Source organism: Mixophyes fleayi, chromosome 2, assembly GCF_038048845.1.
Source record: "Mixophyes fleayi isolate aMixFle1 chromosome 2, aMixFle1.hap1, whole genome shotgun sequence".
Lineage (NCBI taxonomy): Eukaryota > Metazoa > Chordata > Amphibia > Anura > Limnodynastidae > Mixophyes > Mixophyes fleayi.
In genome coordinates, this window is record NC_134403.1 from 361,329,684 (window position 1) to 361,353,695 (window position 24,012).

The 24,012-nt window shown below is 41.7% G+C and overlaps 1 protein-coding gene across 3 annotated transcripts in view; it reads left to right on the plus strand.

Annotated features, from left to right (window-relative positions):
* The window catches only part of GET1 (guided entry of tail-anchored proteins factor 1), a 98,960-nt gene extending 83,452 nt beyond the window's left edge, over positions 1–15,508 (plus strand). For all 3 annotated transcript variants that reach the window (XM_075197261.1, XM_075197259.1, XM_075197260.1), the window contains exons 4-5: positions 11,493–11,607; positions 15,138–15,508. In XM_075197261.1, coding sequence (XP_075053362.1) covers positions 11,493–11,607; positions 15,138–15,211 — 189 coding nt within the window. In that variant the 3' untranslated portion in view covers positions 15,212–15,508. The remainder of the gene's footprint in view (positions 1–11,492; positions 11,608–15,137) is intronic.
* Positions 15,509–24,012: the final 8,504 nt, after the last annotated feature.

Sequence of the window (24,012 nt, forward strand, 5' to 3'; positions counted from 1 at the left end):
GACAATTTGTTCTATATTCCGTTGGTTAATCTCATCAGTCAGGGTGTCATCTTCCTCCAACAAACAATCTCCAATAAATTTTTGTATGTTAGTATTGGGAGGAAGACACGCCCTCAACACTACCCGCCAATCCTTACTGGTGGGTTCATGAGCATTCCCTAAGTCTTTAACAAATTTTTGACATTTAGCTAACTCTTTTCTAGGATCTGGGAATTCAGTCATAATGGAACGTAATTCTGATCTAGTCCAGGGACAATGCATTGTAACATTTCTTAAAGGAACTACACCATCCTTATCCGGTTTCCCATTGGGAACTGATATTGTGCGGACCGGGAACACACCCTCTGGTACACTAACTTCAGGGGACGCTACAGGATTTACAGGCCCTAGATTTAGAACACTTTCACTCCTAGTGATCACGCTACTCTCACCTATCTCAGCCATTTTCTCATACTTGCGCTGAGCCTCTAGTACATTAACAGCATGGGCAATGGCCGAAATCACAGTGGGTTCATCTTCGTTTTCAGATACACTTGATTGAAACTGATTTAAAACAGGGTACAACTTAGTAATTTTTCTATTTTCAGTTTTAACAACGGCTGTACTTACCCCTCCCGCCACATAAGGTGGCGGGGGCGCGCTTGCGCTGAGTTCGCCACGCTTCTCAATGGTTACATCCGCCTTGCGCGCGCTTTTCGCCACGCCTATTTCCGGTTTGTATTCGCTGCTCTGCCACGTGTTACCTTCCATTTGCCACAATTTTAAACAATCATTATGTCTATTTCTTTTTTTCGTTGACTTGATCAACCATATTTTATCTTTTACAGTATTCAGTACCTCTGCATTAAAACTCCCTATTGTTGGGAAAGGCCTATCACAAGCTTTGGTCATCCCGACCCACGTGTCACAATACACAGTTGCATATGCACCATACTTCTTACACATGAGAAACCTCGCTGAACCAATAGGGCCTTCCTTAGGCAGTACACTGACCATCTCTAGCGTATGCTTAGCACCCATGTTGAACAATATACCTTCTACCCGGAACACAGACACACCGCAATGCTCTGTTCCTTCCGGCCAAATGTGAAATACAGACACACCGCAATGCTCTGTTCTTTCCACCTAATAATTTCAACTCTGTTGCTATACTCACCGCTAGAGATCTATAATCCTCGGTGAACGTATTTCCTTTAGCCGCGTTCACTCGCTTTTCTCGCCCCTGGCGAGGATCCCTAATACAGAAATATCACTGTGGGCCCCAAGGGCTATCAGCTCCTCGATACCCTGGCTAAACCACAAAATCTGCTGAGTTTATTATCGCTGGGAGCGCAAAGTCGATACAATCAACTTGCCTTTCCAGTATAATTCCTCCTAGCTGCTTCACCAATTCGCACTAACGGTGCGACCGGATCGCACTGCCTACCAATACTAATTATTAGCAAACCTTGCGATCTATTGGTAGCGCTTTGCGAAAACCCAGTTTTCGCATTCGGTATACCTGCCCTGTATACCGTCCTTCAGTTGGGCAATCCGCCTCGTCAGACAGCAACTGAGCACCTCAACAATAAAACAGTGTATCTACGTTACAACATCACACACTATACACCTTTTCTGCGCAGAAAATCAAAAGTTCCCAACAATAGTAATAATGTCTCAGAGGCTTTCACAAGTAATTATACTATGCATGTATAATAACTATCAACACGATTGTTTAACCACGTGGCAAGTTTACCGGAAGTTCGCGTACGCACAGCAGGAAGTACACATACGCTAAACAATGCAATACAGTTAAAACGCACAATGACAGAAAAAAGAAACAGTTTTCTCTTTTGTCCCTAGGTTCTAGTTAGCGTGCCCTAGATAATGCAAAACGGACATTCGGTTTCGCAACACAGAGTAAAATTCAGGTTTTGAACACCATGCGTTCTTACCCGTTTATGACGCGTCTCCACCCTTTGTTGAGGAACCGAAATCCGTTGGTCTTGCGTATCATCGGCAACGAAACCTCCAAAGCTCACGAGCCCCCAAATTGTAATGTGCGTATTGTCGCTAACCAATAACGATTGTCGAACCTCGATTTGTGTTTCCAACGCACAAAGATTTATTCGCAATGAGTGGAAAAAATATGCTCAAGCGATGTAATAGTAAATACAGCCGTTACTTATCGCAGGCGCTCTGGATCCAGTGCAGTCATTCAATCCTGAAGTCTGGGGACAAGAAGTCTGCACTCTGGATCACAAGCTGCTGCTTATATACACAATCAAGTACAGTAATACAATGAAGATGGTATGGCTTGCATCTATTGGTCCGGGTCTCAGGAATGTCCAAGGGGTCGTCAATCATTGGCTGGTTCATTCTAAGGAATCCAAAGGAGGGGGTCATCTCTGCAGGGGGTATGCTCTGCTCTTCCCGCCAGAATTCCTTAGTCTTAAGTAGTTCATAATTCCCTATCGTTCATAACTTGCGTATGCACTCTGCGATTCCCTCGCAGAGCGCACCAAACAGTAGGATATGTAACAAGGTTCATTATGATACCACTCATGATGTTATTCCTTTAACCCGTTCTGTGTATTTCCCTAATATGCATGTAACTCTGATATAACATATAAATACTACTATATTTCGACATAACTGACTATGTGTTGCAACTACCAATAATGTGTACTATTTTATAAGTATGCGTGTTAGTGCGAATGTATGGTAAAAGACCAATTACTGTTGCTGCCACGTGTAGTGGATGCGTACGCCCTTTCACGCCGTAGCGTGCCCTTGTACGTCAAAGCGTACCGTACGCATCTTTTCAGACAAAGACAACCAAGTTTGCTAGACTTTAATTGAAATGACTTTATCCAATTTGCTGACTTCGACAATCATCATCATCATTTATTTATATAGCGCCAGCAAATTCCATAGCGCTGTACCTCTTTAACTGTTGCGTAAAAAATATAATAAGATTAAGCAAAAGTAAAATAGACCACTGGTATCAGGAATACAGGTTTGGGAGTTGGGTACACACTATACAAAATTTCTCCCGATGCGACACATCCTTAACGATTTTACCAGCTAGTAAAAAAAAAAGTTGCTATCAGCAGCCGATCCATGTGTACACAATAAACACGTTTACAAGATTTACCGTCAGATCTGTGCTCTTCATCTGTCATAACCATCTGCTAAAAAGATGGTGACTCTGCACACTCCATAGAGATCTATGGTCACTGCTGCTCCTGAGTGCTTACACACTGCAGGATTGGAAGGACATCGTTGACTGAGATTTTTAGTTTGGTTTAGAAATCAAATCAAACGATACGATGAGCTTTGGAACGATACATCTTTGCAGCATACACACTAATGGCGCTAAACGGTCGTTTATTGTTTGATAATCGGGTTAAAATCCTGTAGTGTGTACCCAGCCTAAGCCGTAGTACACTACAGCCCGCGTGCAGTCACATGGAACTTACTAATGTGTAAATAATGCACATAACACAAAACAAGATTACATTTATTGCTGATGATTCTGCCAACCTTAAGATCCTGTCTCCTATTATGCTCATAAATTTGCATTTATTATATGTATACTATTCCTTACCAGTATTCTCTTTTATTGTATTCCTCAAGTATCTTTTATATATATATATATATATATATATATATATATATATAGTTTTTTTATTTTTTTGACAGTACATCCTGGAACAGCTACTCAATTTGCTAATTATATTTTTTGTTGTTCATTTGTATCAATACGGAGGTCTTAACTAGTGTGTGTGTGTGTATATATATATATATATATATATATATATATATAATATACATGTATGTGTGTGTGTGTATATGTGTGTATATATATATATATATATATATATATATATATATACACACTAGTTAAGACCTCCGTATTGATACAAATGAACAATAAAAAATATAATTAGCAAATTGGGAAGCCACTCCAGGATGTACTGTCAAAATAAATAAATAATATAGATATATGTGTGTGTACATGTATGTATGTATGTATATACGAATGTGCATACAATGGAGTGTATATTTTTGCAGAAAATATACCTGTGGTCACTGAGGGTGTTGTAATAAAGTGGGGTAGTACAGAGTGGGATATATATATATATATATATATATATATAATATATATATATATATATATATATATATATATATATATATATATATATATATATATATTACTGTCTTTTTCTGTGTATTTACACTTTTGTGTGTCTATCTATTTGCAGTGTAAGCGATATTTGCGTGTGTTTACATGAAATAATCTCTTGCTTGGTTCAGTAGCACAGTAGTAATAATAATCAGTCCGGCTGACTTGCAGTCTTACCACACCCTGTGTACACTCCCGGGGACTGGGTACAGTGGATTCCCCTCCGCTGCACACAAGCTCATGCCCGGGCAGCTTACCCCTCCCTAATGGTAAAGAATTCAAGCATAAAAGGCATCAGGACAGTTGAAATGTTTGCCCTTGGCAAGATCTGACTTACAAAACAGCATTTCAGATTGTATTTTTTTTTCCCTCCTATCTCTCCTATTATTGGTGGCTGACATCACATGCTGAGAATCATGTCTTTACATTCCAGGGTGACGCTCATACACACCTGCTTTTTAGAATGAAAAATACTCTTTGCATTTAATGCTTTCATGAAAAAGGAAACGGCGCTCGCAGTGATTGTGCTGGAAAGCTGGATCAAAATCCAGTGCGCTTCCCCCGTCAAATTATTGTCATCCAGGCAGAGAAATTCCCCCTGTCTCCATACAAAGGGTGAAAGACAAACAGCCACAGGCTTAACGTGGACATGTTCAGCCTGAGAGGTCTGGCCCAGCACAGCAACATGTATGAAAGCCAGAGTGAAGAATTCCGCCCTGTAACACATTCCATAGACATTATCTTCATGTATGCACTCCGTATAGTAACAGCGAAGGCTTACAATGTATGGTGTGATGCAACTCAGTACTTGTAGTTCTCTTTGGTTTGTTTTTTTTATGATCTTAATTATAATATTCTTCTTTTTTCTATTTTTTTATTTATTTTCTAAATGCAAAATGTTGGAGGGGGGAAATCGTTAAAGATTGCCGATCATTTTAGGGCTATTAGAATCTGGGGGAAAAAAACATTAAAAGGAATGCCCGTGTGTAACGCGGTTTGCGTACATTGCGCTCTTACCAGTACAGTCTAATGCACTGGTAACATGCATTATCGCGTGAGACGTGCTGCGCGCTAACATTTTGACCACGGTGTTATAAGGTGCAGAGTCGTGAATGAGCCCTAAAGGCGATTAAACCCAAAAATGAAAATTCAGTTTTGCATGGGTTATTATAAGTAGAATCCGATCCAAGCACCTACCTGGTTTCTGGTCCTTAGACGTCTTTCCATGACCATGGAACGTTTTACTTCTCATATCTCATCCAAGACGGAATTTTACGAAATCATCCTTCGCACCTACAGAATGATCACTTTTTTTTTTTTTTTACGAGCTGTTTGTTCATGTCGGTTCATGTTTGTGGTCAGCTTTACAGTAAGGTTGTCACCATGAATTAATCACCAGTACATAAAACATCATTGTTTATTTGTAAGGCGTCACAGATTCCATGGTGCCTGACATAAAATACATACATGAAAATATTAAGCAAAATAACAGGTACATGGTTATAGTTTAGCTGCATAATAAATGCATGGATGCAATTAACACAACAAATTGCACTGTATACAGAAACATTCTACTGCAGTCATGACAGAGTACGTAGACGCTGCCCACGGGAGCTTACATTCTAAAGAGACAGTAGGATCAAATGGGACAATTTAGATTGGGGAATGGACCAGGTGATGGGCAGTGTGGACAGACATAGACAGTAAAAGTATGTGTACATAGGGGTCGGGGCAATATGTTAAGGTACTAAGTATAGGGTCCGTGATGGTGTTGTTATTACTCTTAGTCTGTTCTCTTTGGTGGAAGCCAACCCTTAAATATACGTTCAGAAGGTATTTTGGCGATTAATAGGGATCAATGGCACCCGTCGCTATAGCTTAATGTACAAAAATTAAAATGCACTATTTTGTTTTAAAAGTCAATAACACAAATCGTTATTTGATATTCTACTGGGGAATGACATTAGTTTTTTTAATTCGTGTTCCAAAACGGATATTTTTCACTGCTGCTTATGGTTGAAATACAGCACTTATGTATGCTGCTTAAGTCTAATTTTCTCAAACTGGTATTTACTTTAAAGACGTTTTCCTTTCTAAATATATTTTTTTTCTATTTCTAAATATAATTTTTAGTAAATATCCTCCATTCCCTATGATAGTAATTTGTCTAGAATCCTTCACCTGAAACTCAGTCCCTTTGCTTTACGTAGCAGGGTCCTGGCACACATAGCGGAGAGACCGCTTCCTTTAAGGACTGGGCAGCTCCTCCTCTCAGCAGCCGGCTTTGTCAGGTCTCTCCTTCTCCAGATAGAGCCCAGCAGAGCTGAAGGTAATCAGCAGTGGTCTTGGATATACTGTATCTGAGTGTCTGACTGTTAGCAGAGGATTTATGGCAGGGATGCTGATGATAACACTGTGACCTATTGTGAGTGGTGCAGTGTGTAATACGTGAGGTCAGTGACATGTGGCTAAACCATGAGGTTGATTTATTACACAGAAGAAGGAGACAGGAGCTTCACACATGCTCAGAAGATATCAGTAGTCAGACTCTAATAAACGTCATAGGAACCAGACCTACACACACACAGAGATGACAGAGCGCACTGATTCCTAACACTCCTCCTCATTTAATAGTGTCTCTAGCTATAACAAACTTTACTAATCCACATTTAAAGTTTTAACTAGACATAACATTTTAGAAATAAGTATTGACTTTTTGTCTAGCAGTTAAATACACGATATGTCATGCAATGATACTTTAAACATATTCCAGTCCACATTTCTGCAAGAAAACATGTAGATTAGGTGATGCAAGTCCCTTAGTTAGCAAGTCTGCAAGATTTTCTGCACTTACAATGTAATTTACATAAATTAAGTTGTTGTCAACTAAGTTTTTGATAAAATGGTGATAGACTGCTTTATGTTTGGAATTCCTTGGTGTTTGATGCTTTGGGATAAATCGATTGCACCTTTGTTGTCACAATCATTCAGACATGTTCACGCTTTGGCTCATTTGCATATCCAGTATGACAACCTTTGGTGGTGAAGTAGTGTTGGGTGCATTGAGTTTTACTCTTTGGACTCTCCAAGTGTGCGACATTTGGCTTTACCTTGGACCAGGCCTCTTCTGGCGTTTTCCCACGCACCACCACAGTTGGCGCATGGTTCTTTAGGTGAACAGCGGTATGTACTGCCTCCGCCCCAAGAACCTTCCAAAAAGCTGCGCCATGGAGCATTGTTTGCGCTCTATCAACAGTTGTCCCTTTGGCCCTCTCACTCACGCCATTATGCTCAGGAGTGTAGGCAATGGTCCAGTTGAAGCTTGATGCCATGCTACTTTAGAAAAGCTGTTTGACCCTTCTTTTCATACTCTCCACCATTATCTGATCTGAGGATTTTTAACTTAAAACCTGTTTCAGTTTCCGCCAAGTTTTTATATTCAATAATTTTGACAGTCACTTTTATTCTTGATAAAACTATACGTGAGTTTTTTGTGTTGCATCATCTATCAGGGTGACAAAATAGCTGAACCCCTGAATGACTCCACTTCCATTGGCCCACACAGGCCTGTATGTGCTAATGCCAGTAGCTCTGCTCGCTGTGTTCGGGAATGGACAGCGTGTCTGTTTCCCCATTATGCAACTTTTACACACTGGTCTCATTATTTTTCACAGTTATTCCTGTCACCATGCCATCCTGTAACTTCTTTATGTTATCATATCCCAGGTGACCTAATCTTCTGTGCCATGGCTCCATGGTAGGTCCCTCATCAGTGGCAACCATTTCACAGCGCGTTTCTGTGTCCAGGACATACAATTGCTTGTGACAGGTTGCCGTGACTACCATAGTCACTCTACCATTTTGCACAATACACTGTCCCCTTGCAAACAACACTCTGAATCCCTTCTTCTCCTATACACCCACAGCTATCAGATTTGTCCCCAGGTCTGGCACTTACAATATATCCTCAATGTCAGTGACTACTGTGTTTCCTTTAATTCTTAGTCGAACATTTACTTTTCTAATTTCTGTGACAATTAAAGTCTTATTAACTATTCCTCCAACTGTCACAGGGTCACATAATTTTAGCGATTTGAACCAACCTGTGTTGTAGCTGAATTGCCTCAAGGCTTCCACGTCCATATACCAGGAATCTTTGTACCAGCATAATCTCCTACATTCAGTGCTGACTCGTTCCGTCGCTCATGACACCATGAATTTGCACTTGGTTCATTCGCTTTACATTCTTAGACTTTTTGCTCTGGTTTGTGACACTTGAATTTTATATATTTTCTTGGGTTGTACACCCTTGGAGAGTAAGGCGGAGCTATCCACAACTGTCTCTGTAGGTATGCGCTCTTGAAACTGTTGTAATTTGGTTTGGATAATTTCTATTGTAACTTTGGTCGCACGTGACTTTAAAGCAACCAACAACAAATCAAATTCCAGAGTCAAATTTTGCAGCATCGCCATTGCTACTCCTTCCCCGTATATTTCAACTCTGATTGCAGTCGGTTGTTGTGATATAGGCATAGTTAATGTACTCATTCATATACCTCATCCTCCTTAGATTGACTCGCCTTATAAGCCTTTTGCAGAATAATCCACATTTCATGTGCTGATTCCCTCCCACTAATGACTGCTGCACCGTTACCGGATGGTGCCCATCGCTGGGGCGGATTCAGGGTCATTAGTGACTTTCCATAGCTATTCCTTGTTAAGCTGCATTTCCATTGCAAACTTCCATGTGGCATAATTTTCAGAGACTGATAACTTTACAAAACTCATACTCCGTGTTGCTGCTTGCAGCTGTGTTGTACATCTTTCACGCGCACTGATAACTGTTAGATGATCTCTCAAGTTACTGTCCGCTTCCTGTATCTTGGATGTGGGCCAAGAATGGTTCAATTTCAGCTATCTTATCTTCAGCAAATACAGCCTGGGCCCATAACCTGTTAGCAGAGGATTTATGGCAGGGATGCTGATGATAGCACTGTCACCTATGGTAAGTGGTGCAGTGTGAAGCATAGGAGCCCAGCCACATGTGGCTTAACCATGAGGTTCAGTTATTACATAGAGGAAGGAGACGGGAGTTTCACACATGCTCAGAAGAAATCAGTAATCAGACAGTAATAAACGTCATAGGAACCAGACCTACACACACAGAGATAACAGAGAACACTCATTACTAAAGCTGGGTACACACTACACAGTTTTCATCTAATAATCGGCTAAATCAGCCGACATACGACCGCTCGTTCAAAAGTCAGGTCGTACCATTTAATATTTTCGTTCCAATCTCGTTTCCGCTGTGTAGTGTGTATAAACTTCCGACCGATCCACAACAGTGAGTACGAAATTGCTCACGACAACATAGCTGTAAAAAGTCGCTAAAGGGGCGTCCGCTCTTCTCTTTATCGTCCTAAACAAGGCAAGTGTGTATGCAGTCTATGGACCGAGTGATCGGACCATCGATCGCATGTAAAATCGCTCGACATAAAAAGTTGGTCGAAATTTCCGTAGTGTTTACCTAGCTTTAGTTTTAAATCATTATGAGTAGAGATTAGACAAGTACAGGGGTATGCTATGTGCAAAGACCATACATCCAGTAGAGACTATCTTTGTTTTTCCTGCCTGTTGCTAAATGCTTGAGAGAGCCATCGGAAGAGTCTGTCCAGTCAGTGACTTCTCTTCGTTTAGTTTTATTTTCAGCACTTTTTTGTATTAAGTCGTCCATAAGTGAGAGAGAGAGAAATATTTTCTCTCTGATTCTCCTTTGGTTGGGTGGTAGTAACTAGAGCAGTGGTTCCCAAACTTTTGCAGTTCGCGGCACCCTTAAAGTCTCCAAATTTTTTCAAGGCACCCCTCCAAAATAATTACTGAGCGGTCCTGTTTCAGAAGTAGTAAAATTGTAATAAGTATTTAGGTCAGGACAGAAATACTTATTTAGTTGTATGCAAAGATGCCCCCTCTGCATCCAGACACTCTGCCCCCAGGCACGCTGCCCCCCTCTGCAGCCCTCTGTCATGCTGCCCCCCTCTGCAGCCCTCTGTCACGTTGCCCCCCTCTGCAGCCCTCTGTCACGCTGTCCCACTCTGCAGCCCTCTGTCACGCTGTCCCCCTCTGCTGCCCGCTGTCCCCCTCTGCTGCCCGCTGTTCCCCTCTGCTGTCACGCTTTCCCCCTCTACTGTCACGCTGTCCTCCTCTGCTGCCTGCTGTCCCCCTCTGCTGCCCCGTTGGGAACCGCTGGTCTAGAGTGTATTACAGAGCTCTCAGAATTAAACAGATTCTTACACCGAGAGCTGAACTGGGAGTCTCCTGGCTGTCGATGCCATAAGTTTACAACCAAAGCTTGGACATTGGTTAGATGAAGATATGTAGGCCTGAGCCCTATAGACTTAGCCTCAGTCTCCACATTTACGTTTTGATAAAGATATTGTGTAGTCGTCCCCCACTCCCCCCGTCCCCCCTTCGAACTTCCAAATTGACTATTTATGTAAAGCATTTATAAAATGTAATATTACTGGTGCTTGAGGACTGCACCACAATACTTACCTACAAGACACCCAACACATAATTGACAGCTACTACTAACTTTCTGGGAGAATCACAGGTTTTAAAGGAGCCCTGGGGTCCTCTCCATGTAGACTTTGTGGATTGTCTCACAGCCCTTGTCTAAAACCAGGGCCGAGTAACTCTGCAGGACGCTGTGTGATTGAGTCGATATCATAGAGAATGCGACTTCTGATTGGTCATCATCATCTATTTATTTATATAGCGCCACTAATTCCGCAGCGCTGTACAGAGAACTCATTCACATCAGTCCCTGCCCCATTGGAACTTATAATCTAAATCCCCTAACATACACACACTAAGACCGAGAGCGACTAAGGGCAATTTAATAGCAGCCAATTAACCTACCAGTATGTTTTTGGAGTGTGGGAAGGAAACCGGAGCACCTGGTGGAAACCCACGCAACACAGGGAGAACATACAAACTCCACACAGATAAGGTCATGGTCAGAAATCGAACTCATGACACCAGTGCTGTGAGGCAGAAGTGCTAACCACTGAGCCACCGTGCTGCCAATGGTCCTCACCCTCCTTTCCTGAGCCATTTAAAAGTGTTAACTCTCTTGACTTTGGGCGTTCAGCTTAAAAGTGCCGGTAACCTTGTGAGGGACATATTGCTATTCTGTATTCCTCAATGTTAATCTGGTAGCGTAAAGATAGGTGCCTTCCATCAGTACTTATTTCAGACTGTGTATGATACATATGCTGTAGCGTTTCCACTTTGCTGACCCGTGCTCTTATTTTCACAGGCTGCCTTGATGATCTCCCTTATATGGAAATATTACCTGGAGCCGGTAACTGTAGTGCCCAGTAAATGGATTGCACCTTTGGAACGTCTGGTAGCTTTTCCCACTGGGGTTGCAGGTAACTATAGCACCGGCTCTGCCGTTGACCTTCTCTAGTTTGGAGAATGTAATTACAGTTTTATTTAGAGTATATAATATATAGAGTATATTTGTCAGAAGTACCTGAAAATGCACCACAGATGATGAGACCACAACGCAATGTGCGCTGTGTTCCGTTGTGAACAATATTTTCAAAATAAATCATTTCATTCAGGGGAGTGATACATTTTCCTGATGGGTGATCCCGGAGACCCACATGTACTTTTGTATTCCTTGCTTTAATGACTTTCGTCTAATCCTAAATCACCTCCTGTTCGTAATTTTCAAACTGCAGCACAGAAACTTATTTAAAAAGAGACATTATTTATTATTATTAATAACAATAATAATAATAATAATATAATTTATTATGTTCATCAGCTAAACCATACAAGCTGGTCCTGATTTTCAACTTTTCCCCAGCAGGGCCAAATTTCCAGTCCTGTCTGCCCTTCTTTGATTCCGAGCATGATGACTCCAACTTTCACTCTGTGCCATAAACTTTACTTAGATTTGTACGTAAAAATCCGCTCTTTGTGTACATGCAAAAGCTTCTTTTTACCGCTGTATTTTGGCTTGCATGTAAGGTCCACAAGTGCAAGACATCAAGATAATCCCACAAATCCAAGGCTGCAAACTGGACAGACATCCAGGGTACATAGATAGAGACAGTCAGACAAATACTTGATTAAGTGAGAAGTGATGGACAGTAGATAGAAAATAAATAAAAAGAATGATTTACTCGGCTTGACGGCCATAGTTAGGCTCCTTCTCTTCTGACCGGACGTCTGTCTCGCATGTGCAGGCTAAGCTCTGCCCTTTAGTATTATGTCTGGACCGACTGCTTTATCTCTTTCTTACTACTGACTCTCTGAGTCCTCCCACTCTGCCTTTGCCAGCAAATCTCCATTTGGCCTTCTCTCTTTGTTGCCCCTCTCTCAGTCCTGGGTTCAGAGCAGTCAGGGCAGAATGCAGACCCTGGACTCTCAGGTCACTGGAGTAATCTGTCATCTCATGTATCATATTAGGGAACTAGAGTTTAGCCTCTTGCCAGTTCCCAGACGCCTACACTGGGCTCGGGTACAATGTTACTGTCTTACCCAAGGTGGAATTCTAAATGTACTTCTGACATGAGTGTGACAGTGAACCTGAGGAATAAAGAACTTGGTTACAAGCCAGGGGATGTACGGTAACTGATTATATAGTTACATAGCCGCTACTGCTGCAGCACCGTTCCTAATAACTTCACTACATGCATAATATTTTCCTAGGAATGACACATTAGTTGGCTTTTATTACAGTGATGTTTTGTATGGCACAAGTCTCTTCATTCATTAAACCGTCACTGTGGTGTTGTGCTTAGAAGATTATTCAACTTAGTGGCGGTTTGTGGTTACATATAAAGTATATTCCTATTAACCACAAACTAGTCAGCCAGCTTCTTGGCTTTCAAATAGTTTCTTCAGCAGCTACAACAGTTTCAGTCCCACCTCTCACCCAGTGTTTCATTTAAAGTGGAAGATCCTTTGTACCTTGGTCTGGCTGCAGTCATTGTGTGGGACGAAGCAATATTACTCTTATAAATTATAAAAGGAACTTGTGGCATCACTAAGGAATCGGGCAGGAAGCTCCTCGTTCCTCAGTCATGTGACTAGTACCGAGGGTATCGTTGGTTTTGTTGAATATCGGTTCAGCCTACAACATGGCTGCCTCGAGGGATGTAGGTGCAGGTACACTTTAAGACATTTTTATTCAAATTCTGTACATCTCTTTTTTGCCTGTTTGAACGTCTTTCATCTCTAAAAATGTATATTATTGATGTATTTTTATATCGCAGTGTGAAAAGTTATGTCATCCCTTCCATTTATCATTAGAACCTCTCTAATCATTTATTAAGTTACTCTGTATAAGCATTGAATGGTGCCGGATCTATGATGACTTACAGTCCATGGTTTTCTCTCGTTTAGATAGTTTCTTTTTAGTGTTTGTTGAGCAGCTCCAGTGTATGTTTCTGTAGACCGTGAGGGGCATTCAGCTCCATATAAAGTGTCAAAACTATCATTGAGCTTTAGATCTTACATATAAAATGTAGAAACTCAACAGAGGTTCAACTCCAGATGCAGGGAGATCCCATTGGCAGGCACATTACACACGTCCCATTGGCAGACTCCTTGCCAGACACAGCTTACTCGGCCGCAGAGAGGACATTTGTAAGCAGTTCATCCAATGTGCAGTGATTGCTGCAGCTCTAACTGAGGAAATTAGAGTGGTGGAAGAGAGGACAAATACCCACTATGGTGGGCAGAGTGAAGTGCAGGAGGAAGCACCGGAAACCTGAGGTTGTGTGGGGACTGCTGTCTGTAGGTTAATAAGAGATAAGGCTGGGTCAGAGCTGGCAATAGGACTCTTAGCGTGGTCAGACAGAAGTGATTAGTAGCAAAGATCTGGTAAGATGGGAGGGTGATCTAGCATAACCTGCAATAATTGGGATGACGGGTGACACATTCAGGAACTGTTATAGATGTGTAGTGTTGTTTCTCATAGTACTTATGTGTTTGTAGATGTGCTGTGATTGGCTGTAGGTGAGTGTTTGGAGGAGGTGTATTTTGAAGAGTAGTTTGTTTGGAGGAGGGAAGCAATATGTACACAGCTAAAGGTATGTCTCAATATTTGCTGACTGGGTGCTGCTCTGATCATCCCAGTCGATGTCTATGCTGGAAGCAAACACGACAATGAAAATGCTTATGGCAGGGTTTCCCAAACCCAGTCCTCAGGGCTCCCCAACAGTGCAGGTTTTCCATATCTCCTTGCTGGAGCACAGGTGTATTCATTACTGACTGACACATTGTAACAGATCCACAGGTGGTCCTAATTATGTCACATGTGATCCAGAAACCCTGCACTGTTGGGGAGCCCTGAGGACTGGGTTTGGGAAACCCTGGCTTATGGTCTGTTTGGCTGTTTTCATAACAGCACCCGGAAACAATACGTGTTTCCGGGTGCTCCGGTTTCCTCCCATACTGCAAAAACATACTACATGCTAGTAGGTTAGTTGGCTGCTAGCAAATTGACCCGTGTGTGTGTTTTAGGGAATTTAGACTGTAAGCTCCAATGGGGCAGGGACTGATGTGAGTGAGTTCTCTGTACAGCGCTGCGGAATTAGTGGCGCTATATAAATAGCTGATGATGATGAAGTGTTATTAAAACCACATAAGTTGCTATAAACAGACATTATTAAATGTGTATAACATTTAATAATGTATAGCTCAAGTCAGTGACTTGAATGGAGCCTCCATTGAGCAGTATTGAGCAGAAATTTCTGAATGCTTCTCAAGTCTTCCTATGTCATAACTTGTCACCATGGTGTTTATTTATTCAGCAAGAAGACTTGTACAAAATATGTATTGTTATTGAAACATGAAATGACTTATTATCATGCCCTATGGATATTATGTAGAAATGTTACCCTGCATACGGCTTATTCAGTAATCCTGATTGTCTTTGTTTCAGGTGGTGTCGGAATTACCTGTTGGCTTGTGGTTTGCAACAAAGTTGTAGCCATTCTGTTGTACCCTATAAGCTGAGGAGCGTTAAGTACCAAACACTACAGTATTCCCGCAAGCTACAGCCTGAATTCATTCATGTGCGGTTAAGGTGACCTATTGTTTACATGCCCTCGGAATGTGTAGGATATATTTATTCATTTATATTAAAAATATGATGTGTTTCTATATCTGTGTCCAAATCAGTGTCCTAATGTAAAACAGTCTGTATTAAATCATGTCATGACATAATCAAGTCATATTATATCTTATTCTTCATTTGAAAATGTTTTTAATTTCCACATCTGAAATAAAGCGACGCATGGCAATTCCAACTCACCCTGGTGAAGCCTTTTATTGAGTTTCTTGACTACAATACAGCACAAGCGGTTAAGGGTAATACGTGTTAATTAAAGTGGGGAGATCCATCTTATGAGAAAAAATGGTTCCCACATTTGGCATTACAGGCCTGTTTAGATATTCCTATATATAGAGTATTTTTGTTTGTTATTGGCCTGTCTCATAATGGTGTCATTATATGTGGATTGAATTGTATTCCTCCTGTTACTTCCTATATGTGGAGGCTAACTTGTATTTCACCTCTCTGAATCACAGTGTTACTTTCTATATGTGGAGGCTCACTCATAATTGCCAACTCTCCCAGAATGTCCGGAAGACTCCCAAAATTCGGGTAGGTGTCTCGGACTCCCGGGAGATCAGGCAAGTGTCCCGCATACGGAACTCACTCATCAAAATTTGCAGTTTGCGGTGAATCGCGTCATTTTAGCCTCGACCCCGCGACAGAATGAAGTTTTTGCTGAGGGGGGCGGGGCCAAAATGACGCAATTCACTGCGCCCCGCTCCCTCCCGCCCTCCAACCACGCCCCATGACGGAGATCTCCCGAAATTGCTATTTCAAAGATTGACAAGTATGGGCGAACTTGTATTTCACCTCTCTGGATCACATTGTTACTTCCTATATGTGGAAGGGTAATTGAATTCCTCCTGCCTGGATCACAGTGTTGCCTTGCTTGCCATCTAGATAGGAAGCTAACTTGTATTCTTCCTGCTTGGTTCATATTATTACTTCCCGTTTGTGTAAGGTTAACTTGTATTTCACCTGGGGAAGGATGAATGATGTACAAAACCAGTAATTTTTTCTTTGAAAATAAGAAACATTTTAATAATTTAATTGAAAATGGTTTATTGATTTTTATTCCTCATTAACAATTACAATCTATTATTAAAAGAGACACATGAGTGATGTTTCCTTTTATTACAGACCTATTAGTATGTTAAACTAAAGCATAATCTAAGTAGAGGCTATGTGCAATGTTGTCTGTAAGCTGTGCCATGCACTATTATTGTATTGTTATTACAGAGCAGGGACCAACATTCTCTGCATAAAGTCCAGACTTCAAGCTGCTGACAAACTCACCATCATCACCGTCAATATTGCATGATTCTAGTAGTTGCTGTGTACTTTGTACATCCCAGGTAACTGGACACATTGAGCAAGGGCATCGTGTTTCCGAGTTAGTGAGCATGAAAAAAGTTTTTTACCTAACTAACAAATTTTTATATATACTTTTTTTTAAAACTTTTTTGGGGAAGAACCTGTTCTGGTTAGTAGTGCGTGTGCTTTGTTTCTGAGACAACAAGTAAAACCGGAAGTACTTGAGGTGGTCAGTACAAACCTTGCACCCAATATAGACATCACTACAATATCTTTATGGTGGATGGACTCTGAAGACCAAGAGAAAGACCTACACTGCACATAGTTCAGAATCTATTGAACTCAAAGCCTCCTGTAACAAGGCTCTTCACAGAGCAACTTGAGAAAATATAATAGCAAACAATGAGGTGTCTAATGTCACTTATTCAAAAGAAAAACCATTAAAGGAGAAGATCCGTGGGAGAAACAAATGTTCTTTTATAGTGAAATAAATCTATTGTATCATTCAATATTAACTGGTCTTTGAAGAACACCTATGAATTACCCAAACCGGAAAGCTGTACTTGGAAAGGCCAAATAAGCAAAAGATGTAATAATTATTCCATGCCCCACTACGATGAGAATGCAGCCTTGCAATGGAGGATGCAACTGACAATGAAACTTCATGAAAAGTTAATGGAACCAGATACACCTCTTTCTATAGCAAATATAAGCCAAAACTGCAATGACATCTTTAATGGGAAATGTTAAAATAAGATGCCACAAAAAACAGGGAAATAAAACTTAAAACTTTATTCAAGCCTATCAGCCCTCCTCTTAACTCCTTTGTTTCGGCTACCACTTCCACTCCCCGTTCTGTGCCATCCGATTTGTGTCTCCCCCATACCTTTAGGATGTTAGCGTTCACCTGCAGGGTCCTCTTTCCTTGTATTCTCCTTCTACTATTCCATCACTCTCTGTATCTTTAGACTTCAATCCGTTGATCTGCATTACTTGGGTATTCGTGTTTCATCTATTAGTAGATGTCTGGTTTTTGTATAACTTAGTTTCATAATGTGTTTTGTTATGTATTATGGATCGTTGCTGTCTGTGTATTGTATACTAATGTGACTTTCATGAAGGGTGCTGTGGACCTTTTGTTGCGCCTTATAAAAAAAGATAATAATAACAAGTATCTCCCCAACCAATTATGCACACATTTCTTAAAGTATTTTAGGCAACATCATGCACAGTGCAACAACATCCAGACCAACCTTTGTCCCAAAACTCACAAGATCAATCCTCTGCAACTATGGCTGGCCTCTACTAGACTACTGGAGACATAGGCAAACAAGGAGAAATGTTATACTACCTTATATCCCTCCTCATGAAGCAAGATTTCCCAGCATCGGGACAGAAAATCAAAGGACACAGGACCCAAGTAGCCTCACTACAAGCAGATATATCTCATCTGGCTTCCAGACTCGCAGTACTAGAGGAAAATAAGCAGGAAGCTAATGCATGCTAACATAAAATTCAAGAAACAAGCTAACAATCACTTAAACTACAATCTATACAAAACAGATTGGATTACATGAATAAAATGGGCTGGCGCAGTACATGGAGTAAAGTTAATACTAGAGGACATTCCACAACAAGGAATTACGGATGTTCTCACCAACTATTCAATGAGATCCTGGCACATAGATATTTATCCCTCTGGTGCTCCCAACCCAACAACCCTTTTGATATACGTAGACTCCATTATCCTACTGTCAGGCACGTGGTCCTTCGGTAGGTTAAATGACTTAAAGGTATAGACTTTATAATTCTTAAAGTTCAAATATGTCAAGAGTTGCCATGGTATACGCTCCAACTGGAGACTTTTGAAACCCCTGGCTGACAGCCCAGAGACATTCATATTAAATATAGATGGCGACTCTCTGTAAGCCTTTATGTTCTCTATAATTTGAAGCAATCAACTCTCTGAAAGTCGGAGGACTTTTCATTTGTGCTCAGATTGATCCATCATCATTTCTACAGTAACAAAAATGGCGGACCACCCGAAAAAGCAATCGCAGCTTCAGACCAGGCACGGGCACGGTATCTAACCAATTTTTTTAGCAGTTAGAACATATAGGAGAGTTTAACCATATGGTTCCATTAGAACAGACAATGACATATGATTCATAAGAAGAAGAATTTTTTTTTCTTAGAGTTTCAATTAGATTCCAATAACATTTTCTTCTAATCTTTAAATTTAAGGAGGGGAAATATAATTCCAAGTTTGACGTGTGCCACAAAAAGTATAGTTGGTCTATGGAGAGTGAACCAGATTATTTTGTAGACACTTATAACAGAAGAGAGACTCCCGACTTCTACTGTGCCCCAAAATAAAAAACCTAGATCACAAACGTAGAAGCCCAGCCTCAAAACATTTAAAAGCTTTTGAATAGTTGCAGTTATTACATTGAAGAAGTTTGCTATTATAGGGAGTTATATACCGTCTCTTACCCCCAGTAATTGACTACTTGTCGTAAATGATTATCTTGACCATGGGTCGACTAATTCCAACCATACAGATCAGGGTGACATGTTTACGTATACCTAAATTTACTCATGTTCACTTTATTAATGTATGTTTAGTTAGTTCTTTTGCTGTTGTCTTTTTTTTACCTTTTGTGTACCTTGCCCTTCTATAACCACATTATTTTCTTTTTGGCACCTGCCACCAAATATCTGTCATACTTCATTTCCAGAGCATACCTACTCACATTATAACCCAGTGGGACCTCTAGGTCTATATATTCCTCACTAAGTTTCTGTGGCGCTGCATAGTGTGGGTTTGGAGGTCTTTTTGATCAATGCAAGAGGTCTGAATATCCCAGAAAGAACAAAATTAGAGATCATCTTTTCCAGATAACTCCAGGTAATAGAACTCTCATAGCAATCAATTTCCAACCAAATGTTCACCTTTATCCCCTAACAGAGTCAGCCGCCATTATTTAATTGGATGCTAGATATTAGGCGATGACCTACAATGGATTTAATTACCCAGTTTTGAATTCTTCCAGCAGCTTACAAAAGTTGTTTCCATGATCATAACAACCACCAGCTGACCAACATGTGGAGACTACAACTGCCTGTAGATTGAGAGTACAGATTTTTCTCACACCTGCCTTACACTAGACTAGTTTACCTTTTCTCAAGGCATAGACACACCAGCGTCGAAATACGTCAGACTACATGGTCAGGCCAAACTCCAGTATCTATCGAATGGAAACCCCCAATCTATCTTGGATCAATCAATCCCCTTAGACAGTGGAAACTGAATGAGCTCTTACTACAAAATCCTGAATGTCAACAGCTGAGTTAACAATTGACGACTATATCGTCACAAATACTCTACAAATTTTGAAGACCATAGTACGGGAGGCCGATAAATGTGTCATTAGAAGGATCCAAATAGGCTCTAAGCTAAAGAAATAGAGTGAAAGACAGAATGATTCTCTCCTCAACAAAATTAAAAATCTAAACAACACAAAGGGGCATATTCAATTGTCGGCGGGATCGGCGAAAATCCCGCCGCGGAAAAACTAATACATGTAATACGGTAATTTGTAGCTGGATTTCAGCTCGCGCCTCAGTGAGCTGCGAGCTGAAATCCAGCGAGTAGATTACCGTATTACTGTTAGGAACCCCACCAGCCGGCACAACACAACCCGGAGTCTACTCCGTCAGTCAGGTGTTCACTGGAGCACCTGATGGTGGGGACAGACTGGGCCGCAGACTGACAGAGGGTCGTGAAGTGTGTACCGGCTGGGAAGAACCCAGGCAAGTGTAGTGGGGTCCAAGCAGAGGTCAGGGGTCACGAGCAGACAGGGAGTACGGTATACAAGCCAGAGGTCAGGGGTCATGAGCAGACAGGGCGATCGGTATTCAAGCCAGAGGTCAGGGGTCACAAGAAGCACAAGCAAAGTCCAAATCCAAGCCAAGGGTCATACACGGGAAATCAGCAGCGAGTCCAAAAAACAGGAACAAGGCAGGATGCAGGTTAAGCTGACTGGACACAGGAACTATAACCGGCAGTGAGGTTGCAGACCTCACTGCCTTAAGTACTGAAGACCACCAATCAGCCTAGCTCTGAATCAAGCACAGCCCCTGTAGATTAATCAGCCCACAGGCTGGCCTGTCACACATGCGCCCGGCTACTCAGCCTGCCGGAGCGCCTACAGCCTATTTTCGGCGTCCGGCCATTGCCCTGGCAATGTTCGGCCCGAAATACCGGAAGTGACGTCCCGGTCGTCATGGCGACGGCCGGGACGTCGGAGAGAGGTAATGTGTGTTGTGGTGGTGCCCGCGGCCGCCGCGACTGTCTACCAGTACCCCCTCCCTTGAGGAAGGGTCAAAGAACCCCGACACCCAGGTTTCCTAGGGAATTTTTTTAAAAATTCTTTTAAATGTTTGGCAGCATGAAGCCGTCTTCGCGGGACCCAGGACCGCTCTTCTAGTCCACGATTTTTCCACTGTACTTGGAAGTGCACCTGCCCCTGCACTCTTTTAGAGTCGAGAATCTTCTGGAACAAAATTTTTTTTGCTATGTTCCTATTTCCCACAGAATGCCCTGTAGGCTGGGATTGATTCGGGTATAATACTGGCTTAAGTAACGAACAATGAAATGCGTTGGGATTTATAGTGAGCCAGGAATCTTCAATCTAAAAGCTATCGGATTGATCTGTTTGGTAATCATGAACGGACCAATAAATTTAGGCCCCAGTTTCTTACAAGGCTGTCTGAGCCTAACATTTCGAGTTGACAGCCACACTTTCTGGCCCACTTTGAATGAGCAGGTGGTACGGTGGCGATCCGAATTTTCTTTAGCAGACAAGGAGGACTGAACTTTCCTCCAAATTACTTTCAGATCAGCAGCTGTGGGACGAATCTCCGGGATACCAGCAGATTTGAGAGAATATAGAGAATTAGACCTGGGATGAAAACCGAAGTTACAGTAGAACGGGGAAGTTTGAGTAGCTGAGTGAGATGAGTTATTGTAGGCAAACTCTGCCCAGGGCAGCAAAGTGGACCAATTGTCATGGAATTCAGCAGAATAACATCGGAGGAACTGTTCAAGTGACTGATTGACCCTTTCAGTTTGCCCGTTAGACTGAGGGTGGTATGCAGATGACAGACTGATCCTGATTCCGAGAAGGGTGCAGAAGGATTTCCAGAATTGGGCCTTGAATTGTGAACCCTGATCGGAAACAATATCAAAAGGAAGTCCATGGAGCCGGAAAATATGTTGTATGAAGAGAATGGCCAGATCTCGAGCGGTAGGAAGCCTGGTTAATGGGATGAAATGTGCCATTTTGCTGAACCGGTCTACCATAACCCAAATAGTATTGTGTCCTGCAGAAGGTGGCAAATCAACAATAAAGTCCATGGACAAATGTGCCCAAGGTTTTGCAGGAATGGGCAATGGAACCAACTGACCTACCGGGCGAGTCCTGGGGACTTTGTTTCTGGCACAAATCTCACATGAGAGGACATGACTCTTGACGTCAGCAGACAAGGATGGCCACCAGACCATACGGGAAAGGATTTCCAACGTCTTGTTTATTCCAGGATGTCCAGCAGACCTACTATTATGCGCCTCTGTAAGAACCGCCTTCCTTAGATGAACTGGAACAAAGAGACGTCGCTCCGGAGTAGTATCAGGGGCTAATCTCTGGAATCTCTGAAGAGTGATACTCAGATCCTGGGTTAACCCAGCATGGATTACGGAAGGAGGAATAATAGGCTCTGGGTTTGTAACTGGAACATGGTGTGCTAAGAAACTTCTGGACAGAGCATCTGCCCGGACATTTTTGGAACCTGGTCGATAGGTGATCAGGAAATTAAATCGGGTAAAAAATAACAACCAACAGGCTTGTCTGGGATTTAGACGTTTTGCCGATTAAATATACTGCAAGTTCTTGTGGTCAGTAATGAGAGAGATCTGATGTGAAGCACCCTCCAGCCAATGCCGCCACTCCTCGAAGGCCAATAGTTCTCTATTACCGACATCATAGTTGGCTTCTGCTGAAGAGAACTGACGGGAGAAATAGGCACATGGGTGTAGTCATCATCATCATCATCATTTATTTATATAGCGCCACTAATTCCGCAGCGCTGTACAGAGAACTCACTCACATCAGTCGATTAGTATGAGGATCCTTCTGCAATAGAATGGCACCAGCACCGACGTCAGAGGCGTCGACCTCAAGAACAAATGTCTTAGCTGGATCCGGCTGGACCTGGGCGGAGACAAAGGCTTTTTTCAGGCTTTCGAATGAGGCTACTGCTTGGGGCGACCAATTAGTTGGATCCATTCCATTACGGGTCAGGGAGACAATGGGAGCCACAATGTCCACAAAGCCATGAATGAATCTTCTATAATAGTTGGAGAAGCCCACGAACCTCTGCACCACCTTAAGATTGTTTGGTTGCACCCAATCCAAAATAGCCTGAACCTTAGTTGGATCCATGGAGAATCACTCAGAAGAGATTATGTAACCTAAAAAGGATACCTTCTGCACCTCGAACTCACACTTTTCCAGCTTGGCATAAAGGTGATTCTCTCTTAATCTTCGTAGAACTTGTTTGACGTGAAGTGACGTCCCGGCCGGGACGTCGGAGAGAGTTAATGTGTGTTGAGGCCGTGCCCACGGCCGCCGCGACTGTCTAACAATTACATGTTTTTTTGCGCACAATTACCGTAATATCGGTAATCGTGCGTGGACGGCTGGATTTTCAGCAATCCCGCCGACAATTGAATACCCCCCAAAGAGTCCCTTTCTAAAAACACGTATAGGTAATTAGCAGGAACTAGTTGGTGTTTTGAAAATGTATTAATTATTGTGTTCACGAGCTGCAGTGTAAGATACACTTAAAGTGTAAAGATCTGAAGTTACGTGTGCTGATGAATACATGTAGATCTGTTCTCAGGATACGTCCAATATCTATGTGATATAGAAATTCTTATAGGAACTCACAGAAAAAAGCAAAATTATTGAATTAATGTCATCTGTTAATAATATGGGCATTAATGACAAAACATTAAAGATGAAAAAAAAATTCTCTCCATGAAATACATTTATTAGGATGTCATTAATGTCTAATGTGCATAAAATACATTTGCACAGTTGCTCCTGATTGCAAACACATGTAATAGCTGCATACATGCTCGAAAATTAATTGAAGGTTGCTGCGTTCTGTGGTATATGGTCCAGTTCTGGGTGTTAGCAGATTATTTTGGGGATTATACGCACAAAATCGCCATTTACAACCCTTGATGAATCAGGTATGTTTATTCAGCCCATGCTCCATTAGATTGCTCTTTTTTGCTTTTGTGCAACAAGACTAATTACAG